At 46.3% G+C, this 10,386-nt stretch overlaps 1 protein-coding gene across 1 annotated transcript in view; it reads right to left on the reverse strand.

Moving 5' to 3' along the window:
- Nucleotides 1-6,357: 6,357 nt before the first annotated feature.
- MTR (5-methyltetrahydrofolate-homocysteine methyltransferase) overlaps nt 6,358-10,386 on the reverse strand; it is a 170,889-nt gene continuing 166,860 nt past the window's right edge. The window contains exons 28-31 of the mRNA XM_006872011.1: nt 9,441-9,641; nt 8,472-8,664; nt 6,885-6,997; nt 6,358-6,444 (exon numbers count right to left, since the gene is read on the reverse strand). Of these exons, the coding sequence (XP_006872073.1) occupies nt 6,358-6,444; nt 6,885-6,997; nt 8,472-8,664; nt 9,441-9,641 (594 nt within the window). The remainder of the gene's footprint in view (nt 6,445-6,884; nt 6,998-8,471; nt 8,665-9,440; nt 9,642-10,386) is intronic.

Below are 10,386 nucleotides of genomic sequence, written 5' to 3' on the forward strand. Positions count from 1 at the left end.
AAAGGGAAAAACATGGTCAGCATTTCTCAAGCTGAGGGAACTGAAGAAAAAAACCCTTGACTTGAAATATTGAAGGTTCCTCTGGGCAAAATATTGAATGATGCAGAAAGCATCAAGAGAAGATGGAAGGAATACATATTAAAAAGTAGCATATGATCAAAAGCCAACGATACTAAAGACATAAGTCTAAGAAGCAATGAAGTAATTGGCAAAGAACAAGGCGTCGATAATTGATGGAATACAAATTGAAATCTTTCAACAATTAATGCAGGCAAGAAGGATGGAGGCAAGAAGACAGCTACCTGGACAACTGATTGGAAGAGATCCACATTTTTGCCCATTCCAAAGAGAGGGGACCCAACGGAATGCAAAAATATCAGACAGTATCATTAATATAACATGCAAGTAAAATTTTGCTAAAGTTAATTTAAAAATGGCTACAACAGTACATTGACAGGGAACTGCCAGAGGTTCAAGCAGAACTTAGATCAGGACATGGAACAAAGGGTATCACTGCTGATGTCAGATGGATCTTGGCTGAAAGATAAACACCTGTGCTTTAATGACTACACAAAGGCTTTTGATTATGTGGATCATGACAAGCTATATACAACATTGGAAAGAATTAGTATTTCTAAACAATTTTGCTCATGAGGAACCTGTACATAGATTAAGAGGCAGTTGTTCGAACAGAACAAGGCAACACTGAGTAGTTTAAAATTAGGAAAGGTGTGCGCCAGGACTGTATTCTTTTACCATATTTATGCAAATTGTATGCTGAGCAAATAATCCAAGAAGCTGGATTACATAAAGGACGTGGTATCAGGTCAGGATTAAAGAAAGTCTCATTAGCAACTTGCAATATGCAGATGGTACAACCTTCCTTGTTGAAAGTGAAGAGGATTTAAAATATTAATGAAGATCAAAGACCACAGCCTTTGGTATGGGTAGCACCTCAATGTAAAGAAAACAAACATCCTCACTACTTGACCAATAACATCAAGATAAATGAACAAAAAGTGGAAGTTGTCATTTTGCCCACATCCACCATCAACATTCATGAAAGCAGCAGTCAAAAAATCTAACCACGGATTATTCGTTAGGCAAATCTGCTGCACCTCTTTAAAGTGTTGAAGAGCAAAGGTGTCAATTTGAAGACTAAGGTACACCTGACCCAAGTCACGGTATTTTCAATAACCTCATATGCTTGTGAAAGTTGAACAATGAATAAAGGCTGTAAAAGAATGGATGCATTTGAGTTATGGTGTTGGAGGAGAATACTAAAAATACCATGGACTGCCAAACATGTCTGTATTAAAACAAGTACAGCCAGAATGCTCCTTGGAAGCCAGGATGGCCAGACTTCTCTCTCATACTTCAGACATATTATCAGGAGGGGCCAGTCCCTGGAGAAGAACATCGTGCTTGGTAAAGTGGAGTGTCAGCAAAGAGCAGGAAGACCCCAATGAGATGGATTTGTTATCGCAGCAGCAATGGGCTCAAGCATAGCAATGATTGTGAAGATGCAGCAGGACTCAGCAGTGTTTCATTCTGTTGTGCATAAGGTCACTATAAAATGGTACCAACTCCATGGCACCTAACAACTACCACCAAGATAGGTGACCCTGGAGCACATGATACAGCCCCCTTCCTTACTCCAGCACTCCTGGAAAGTGCTGCGCTACGGTGTGTGGAGTTGGACCCTCCTGAAAGTCCACCTCCTGGCTGCTCCCCAACCCCAATCCATGTCAATTAACCGCCCAACGCTCCCCACCCACCATGGCAGCTGCTCTCCACTCCCCCAGCTCCTTGCCACTACCTGCTCCCCTGAGCACCCCGCCCTCCTACCCGCCCCACTTCTGCACACGCGTGGGTCCTCCCTCACGTGGCATCTGGAAGGTTGAGCCCGTCCTTTACACGCTGAGGCGGGTGGCTGTTGGCGTCAGGAGCTGGTGTGTGCGCTCTTCCGCTCCCCCTGCCTGTCCAGCCCAGGCCTTTGTGGGCTAGTGTGAGGACACTGGAATCAGAACAATGACGTCACAAGAGGCAGCCAATGAATGGCGGCAGGGCAGAATGTGAGTGATTCCAACCAAAAGGCAGAGAAAGGGTGGGAAGAGTGGCTGTACCTGCACGCGTGCTCCACAAGACACACATACACCAGGCAGAGCGGATGAAAAATAACTCCCTCCCTGAGTAGCTGCTAATAATACTTTTTATTTTTAATATTTGACAGGCCCAGGTACGCAGCTTTCCTCACTGTCCTACCCAACTAAAGCATTCCTCAGCATTATAACATTCATTATATTTGACTTTGTCTTCTTGAGCTGTCCTTTGAAATGTTCTATTCAGCTCTTTTACATCCTCATTTCTTCCATTTGCTTTAGCATCTCTACGCTGGAGATCAAGTTTCAGAGTCTCTTCTGACATGCATTTTGGTCTTTTCCTTCTTTCTTGTCTTGTTAACCTTTTGCTTTCTTCCTGTATGACATTGTTGATGTCATCCCACCACTCTACTGGTGTTCAGTCTTTAGTGTCTAATGCATCAAATCTGTTCTTCTGATGATTCCTAAATTCAGGTGGGATATATTTAAGGTCATATTTTGGCTCTTGTGAAGTTGTTTCAATTTTCTTCAGCTTCAGTCTGAACTTGCATGTGAGAAACTACAGTCTGTCCCTGGCCTTGTTTTGACTAATGATATGGAGCTTTACCATCGTCTCTTTCCACAGATGTAGCCAATTGGATTTCCGTGTATTCCTTCTGGTGAGGTCCATGTGTATAATCATCTTTTATGTTGTTTAAAAAAAGCGTTTGCAGTGAAGAAGTCATTGGTCTTGCAAAAGTCTATCATGTGATCTCCAGCAGCATTTCTATCACCAAGGCCTTATTTTCTAATGACTGAGAGCCTTCCTTTTTCTTTCCAGCCTTTGCATTCCAATTGCTCGTCATTCTCAATACATCTTGATTGCATGTGTGATCAATTTCAGACTGAAGAAGTTGGTAGGACTCTTCAATTTCATCATCACTTTACTGGTTGATGCATAGACATGAATAACAGCTGTATTGACTGGTCTTCCCTGTAGGCTTATGGGTATCATCCTATCACAGGCAGTGCTGTACTTGCAGACAGAGCGGAAGATGAGCCCCCTGGTGGGAAGGCACTCAGAATACACAGTGTTCCACAATAGTGGACTGGAACATGCCAACAATTATGTGAAGATGGTGCAGGGGCCAGCTTGGAGTCCTGGTGTGGCATTGTAGGATAAGCATTTAACCATAAAGTTGGTTTTAACTGCAAAGGTCAGCAGGTCAAACTCACCAGCCGTTCCTTGGAAACCCTATACAGGATCACTATGGGTAGGAACTGACTCAACTACATAGCACCAACAACATATATAAGCTTACCAAGAGTTGCAGTTGACTTAGCAGCAACTAGCAAAAACAAACCTGATTTCACTGAAGTAAGGAGAGAATGAGAAGAGAAGGTAGCTGACACACAGTAGGCACTGAAATATTTGTTGACTTCAGCTGTGAATGGAGGTAGGAAGCTAGCAGAATATCTCAAAAGAGAAACTCTTGTTGTTGTGAAGTACTGTCGAGTCAGTTCCAACTCACAGCAACCCTGTCTAGGGTTTCCAAGGAGCTACTGTTGGGTTTGAACCGCCAACCTTGCAGTTCAAACTGACCTAGTGGTCCAACGCATTTTCCTGCAGCACCACACCAGGACTCTAGGCTATCACAAAATCTGATCACAACCCACAAATGAGTCTCTTCAGTTCAGATATCAGAGCAAGAAGCAGAGTGAGGAAGATTCAGAATGAGTGTTTCTTTAGAAAGAAATCGGTCACTATGAGTAACTCAGTTCTTGTCAGAGCCACAGATGAGAACGGTTAAGGAGATGCTCTGAATAAACTCGTATTCTCATCAATGCAAAGACCCACTCAGGTTCCAAATCTTTAGCCACCTGCCTTTAATTCTGCTTTGCTGGTACTCCTGACATATGCAAAGCCTCCTCAGTGGAGGAGATCAGTTTATTGTGTTCAAGTCACACCTTATATTCTTTAATAACATATAGGCACTCAAGCGTGCTGAGGCTTTTCTCTTCAGAAAAAACACGACATCTGTTACACGATTAGATCGACAATGTATGGAAGCCAATCTATTACACAAGTTGAGAAAAGATGTGGTAAATATTTAATGCAATCAGGAGACTCTTAGTAACGATACTGGAAATACTTAAAATACCTTCAGGTTGTTCTTTCTCACAGAAAAACATATGCAAGCCTAGACTAATCAATCCACTATAGAACAGATGTTGAGTTCTCCAGGTAAGTGTCTCTTGAAATGAAGCCCATTCTCAATCTAGCACAAATTGTTGTTGTTAGGTGCTATTGATTTGCTTCTGACCAACGTAAAACCCAGTGTACAACAGAATGAAACACTGCTCAGTCCGGCACTGTCCTGACAACTGCAGCTAGCTCAGAGCCCACTGTTCTAGCTAGCTACTGTGTCAGTCCAGCTTGCTAAGGGTCCTCCTCTTTTCTCACACATTCGATGAAGCCAACATTTACAAACTTTAACTATTAACAATGCCTTATGCTCTCTGCCTAGAGCTATGCAGTTGTCTTTTCCTAAGGGGTTTCTCCCCACCCCACCCCTGCCCCTTTTCACTTCTAATGTACCTCATGTACATCCCACAGATCTGCTTTATTACTGGACAAATCCAGCTTATCACAAGTTCAGCAATGGCACTTACGAGGCAGGAGGTGGCGCCCTGCCTAATCGGTGTTAACTGGGATTCTGAAATCCCCACCACATGCACATCCTTTATATCCTTCCAGCTGTTCCAGCCATTCATCTCTAAGACTTCCTGTGAGCACCTACTATGTGCTGAGCTCTGGAGGGCTGCTGACAGAGTTCTATGGAAGGTACCACGTTTTAAGCACTTACTTGTGCACCAGTGGTATAGGTGCCATCTTATTTCATTTGTACTCCCCACGCCCACAAGTTAGAAATGAGCCCCGTTACTCCTGCTTCAGTGCTGGGGATCTTAAGTACCTTGCCCGAGTCACACATCATATATGCATGTAAATGGCAAAGCGGGAATCTGAGGCCACCTATGTCTGGACTGTTTCCCCTGAAGTCACTGACGACATGTCAACATACTATTCCTAAGCTGCATGAGGGTGGAGTTGGGGTGGCACAGAAAAAGATGACTTTAGAGTAAGGAAAGATCTGTACTAAAGCTAATGGCACATATTTAAATTTTGTCAATAAGTAAGGAGGAGGAAAGCTTTTGGGTCCAGGGCAGGCATGAGTCAGGTATGTGGACGGGGCTGTGCCTCAGGACAGGGACCAAAGCACTGTCCAGTTTTCCATCCCCTCACTGCTCCCACCACTAACCCTAACCCACTCCACCGGGAGCGAGCTGCTCTGTCCTGAGAAACCACTGAAGTAGAGGCCTTGCCCTTACAGCAGAGCCTAACCCACTCTACCGAGAGCTGCTCAGTCCTAAGAAACCACTGAAGGAGAGGCCTTGCCCTTACAGCAGAGGCTGCTCCTGTCTCCTCACTTCTTTTGGGGCTGAGGAAATACAACACTATGGTACCAAAATGCTTCCAGAAAACCACTGCACTTCATCACACTGGTGCAAGCTGCTTGAGTTGCTAACAAGCAAGCAGCGAGACCATGGCTTTTGCCAAAAGGGGGCTCTATAACCATTTAGGAATCCTGGTGTGGCGCTGTAGGTTAATGCACTGGACTGCAAAGTCAGCATGAGCAGCAAGGTTGGTGGTTCAAGCTCACCAGCTGCTTCTTGGAAACCCTACACAGGGTCACTATGGGTCGGCATCGACTCAAAGGCACTTAACAACAAATAACCATGTAATTAAGCCTTTAGAAAGTGCGTCTTCCTGACAGAGCTGACCACTGCTCCCATCTAGATGAAATGCATCATTTCTCACAACTTCATTTTGCCACAAAGTCTATACGTTTTTCTATTCAACTGAGCTTCAGATTTTTTTCCTAAGGGAAGGAAAATCAAAGGACTAAGTGGCCTCTTAGATGCAAAGTAAAAATAGCAAAAAGCTAGCGGCCGTGCTTTTAAGTCTGAAAAAGGCCTTCCTCACAGCCTGCCTGAGTCCTGAGGGAGCAAGGTGTCCTGAGTGCTGCTTGATGCTCTCCCTTCAAGGCCCCTGTACCCCAGCACTGCATTTCCAGGCTCTATCTTGTCCTTTGAAACTTGAGGCCTTGCAGATGCGTGGAGAATGTGGCTGGGTTAGTTGCTGTTGTTATTTTTCAGGTCCTCTGGATAATGTTTCCTTGAGGATCACCCATGTATAAAAAAGGCCAAAATCAAGTTAATCTGTATCGTAGCCCAAAATGGGTCCAAGCCATTTTTCCACTTCAGCCACACGCATGTTCTTCCTCAAAGCATAATCCTCAACCTGTAAAGGAAGATGAGAGGCAGCTCATTACATCAAAGTGTTAAAAGACTTTTTGAACTGAACTTTCTACAGGATTTGCCAAGAAATATTGAGTGCATTCCATTTCTTGTCTTAGCAGCAATCTACTGAGTTAAATGGATGTAGAGATGTATCTATCTCACCAAGGTGTCTTATTCTCTGTGCAGAACATCAGCATGCAGTAAATACCTGATGCTTAAAGGATGGCTGGGGTGTAAGTGAGGTTCTTGTGTAATAAAGGAGGTTTAGAATCAGGATAATGGGTTGAAATCAAATTACAACTCAAACAGGTACATTTCTGCACCCTTCTGCCACCCCCATTTTATTCCTATTCATCTTGAAAATAAAATAGTTCTAGAGTTCCATTGAAAACAAGACCATGATACTTAGAGAGGCCTCATGCAGTGGCACAGCTAACTCACCTGGTCCTTGGAAATCTTCCCCACAGCAAAGTATTTGGATTTCGAATTGGAGAAGTAGAGGCCCGACACGGCCGAGGCGGGGGCCATCGCTAGTGATTCCGTTAGCCGAATGCCTAGTATGAGGAACACGGGGGGAAAGTCTAGTCTCCAGCGCTCAGCACTGTGTGCAGTTATGGTAGGTATGTAACAAACACTTTTGAACAAGGGAATAAAACTGAGCACAGGCCTAACAGGTAGACACATGAGATAGCAAGAAGGCTGTGATCAGATTAGCTCAGCAAATTCCAGCCGAGGAGATGACCACATTCAAGACACACAGCACAGGCCGGATAAAAGGCTCTCTACGCTGACTCCCAGTCATCCAAGCTCAGCCACAAAGGCCCCACTGGCTTCTAGGCTGACCCTGGAAATGAGGACACTCTCTTATTGGTTCTCCAAGGGTTACTGGGCCAGCGACACTAGCGATGACCACAATTCTTAGTATTTAGAAAGAAAAGAGACTTTTTCTTAGGATTTTAGAATTCAAAAGGACTGTAAAGGTCACCTAGTTTGAGCAGCTCATGTTGTGGATAAGGATGGACAAGAGCAGCACAAAGGTTAAGTGCTTTGCTACAGGTCATCTAGCAAGCTTATGGCAGCAATGGAGTTAGAACCTAGATCTCGTGAGTCCAACGCCGTGTGGTTTCTGCTAAATCAGACTCAACAGTCTCATGGTTCCTCACTTCAATCTAGACTCTTTCAACTTCATCACACTGGACTGCATGCTTGTGACACCACTAAAACCTGCTGCTTTCTCCTGGACCATGCCAACAGTATTAACAACATCACGAGAACAGTAATTGGCGTTATGGACACAATGGTACACAGCCGCAGAACCATAATCAATTCTGCTCTGAGCTGAGGCTTCAAAAGGATACAAGCTAATTTCTATTTTTCAACGATTTGAGTCAATCTGCAGACAAAACATAAAAGAGAATTAAGGTGTCTGAAGAGAAAACAAATGGTATTAACTCAACAGTGTACAAACGAAGAGAAGAGAGAGCTGACAGGGCTGGGAGCTCTGCAAGGAAAGTGTCCAGAGCTGCTACCGAACCCAATGAGCAATTCACAGAGAACAGGGTAGCAAAGGCAGCTAACCCCTTCACTGTAGGTAAAGTCATAATCACACTAATGGAGGCACCTAGAAATGCTGGGGTGAGAATACTATTTTGTAGTGAGGAGCCCAACATCAGAATAGCTAAAAGGAAGGAAGGAAGAGATTATGGGTGATTTCTTCTCACTCTAAGTCCGTACATTTTTTAAACTGCTAACCCTATGTGCCATCAGTTTGACAATAATACAAGCATAAGGAGCTCTGGTAGCATAAGTAGTTACGAATTGGGCTGTAAACTGCAAGGCCAGCAGTTCGAAACTACCAGCTGTTTCGCAGGAGACAGATGAGGCTTTCTGCTCCCGTAAAGATTTACAGCCTCGGAAACCGCACGCAGGGTCGCTATGAGTTGGAATCAACTCCACGGCACGGCACACCACCACCACCACCACCACCAGCAGCTATGTGAAGAAGAAAGGGTGTACTGGGGCACATACCTGTGGACGGCTCGATGTCAGCTAGTCTCCACATGGTGAGTTTCTCCGTGTGGTCAGGCTGGCTGGGGTAGCCAGGCGCCGGCCGGATCCCCTCATAGCGCAGCCTGCGTAGGCCGGCCACATCCAGTTGCTCGCTGCCACAGTACGCCCACAGCTCTCTGCGGACCCTTTCGTGGAGCTCCTCTGCAAATGCCTGGGGCCCCAAAGCACAAGGGTGCTTAGATACAGGGAGGGCCTCACAGCACGCAGCCTCCCCCAGCCCAAAACCCAAAGCCAAGGTGAGCAGCCCCCCTGATCTGAACCACAGTCAAGAGGGTGGAGCAGGGGGGGCAGGCTGAGTTCCTGATCCCTCTAGCCCTTCCTTAGCTGCCCGCCTCTGCTGGCCTCAGGAAAGGGGGTAGCTCCCGCAGCTCTCCTAGGTGCACAGTAAGATGAAGAACTGACACAAGATGCCAGCCTGAGAAGGAGGACTGGGCAAAAAGGAAACCTGTTTATCCGTGTTCAGCTTCCCTGGGGAAACACTGTGTCCTGTAGCCACAGGCGATAGCACAGAGAAGTCAGAGGCCAGGACTCTGCACATGATGGTCCTCTATGACAGCACTCACGACTTTCCTTTGCTCCAAAGCTTATTTGAAAGAGTAAATTTAGGAATACAAGATTTTAAAATGGCTCTCCAGTTAAAGGTGTCCTGGCGTGGTGCTAGAGGATAAGCACTGGACTGCCAGATGGTTTGAAATGCACGGTCGGTGGTTCAAATTCACCTGCCGCTCCTTGGAAACCCTCTACAGGTTTTATATATATGAGTCAGAACTGACTCGATGGCACTTAACCACAACAACCTCTGACTCACACCAACAACAGCAGAAACATTGCCACATCGGGACTGAGCACTGGGTGGTGCGGACACCCCTATGGGGTTCCCCTGCAGCCCCGCCTGGACTCTGGTCTAGGCGCCAAGTGCCACTTTACCTCTGCCAGCCGGTCCCCTAGCGCCTTGACCATGATGCTGCTATAGTCGTCACACTCTTCCTCATAGGCCTTGCTCAGGCCTTCCACTCCAAAGCAGGCAACGGCAAACAGGCCCAGGTAGTCCTGGACGCCAGACTCCAAAGGAGCGATGAAGTCCGAGAGGCAGTGGTGGGGGTCTGTGCTGCCAGGGTCCTTCTCAGCCTGAAAGCCAAGCAATGGGCAGAGGCTGGCATGAGTGTGGGCACACTCCAACGCACACACAGAAAGCAGTCTCCAGGCCTTAAATGAATGCAGGCTTCGGTTTCTATTCTTCACTCTGACATCCAAGTACTTAGAACAGTACCCGGTCCACACAGCACTCAACACGTATTTGCCCAATGAGCAAGCGAAGTGAGGTTCAGGCAGTTCCCCTCTGCACACAACAGAAGGCAACACTGTGTCAGCCTCCCAACTGGTATGCTTGAGCCCACTGTGACAAGCCATGGCGTTGGGGGGCCTCCTCTTTTTCACTGACCCTCCACTTTACCAAGGATGATGCCTTCCCCAGGGACTGGCCCCTCCTAACCACATGTACAAGTCTCCATTTTGCATCAACTGAAGGAATTCAACAAACTCAAGCGAGCACCATACAGGCCACTGCGGCCAGCAAAGCTGGGGACAGGAGGCAGTGAAGGGCATCCCAGAGCCAGTTAGAAATCAAGTTAAGCACCCAGCAGGGTCTGCTTGTGGGACTCTCTCCCAGCGCCAGGCACCTATCCAATTTACCTCCATGTTCAACTAGTGATTGATGCCTCCCTGCTACTCAGCAGATGCCTCATGTACGCTGGACACGTTATCAGGAAGGACCAGTTCCTGGAGTAGGCAATCATGCTTGGTAAAGCAGAGGGTCCTCATAGAATAGGAGCACCCGAAACGCAGCAGATTTGCCCAGTAGTGATGGAAACGC

This window comes from Chrysochloris asiatica, unplaced genomic scaffold (genome assembly GCF_000296735.1).
Source record: "Chrysochloris asiatica unplaced genomic scaffold, ChrAsi1.0 scaffold00179, whole genome shotgun sequence".
NCBI lineage: Eukaryota > Metazoa > Chordata > Mammalia > Afrosoricida > Chrysochloridae > Chrysochloris > Chrysochloris asiatica.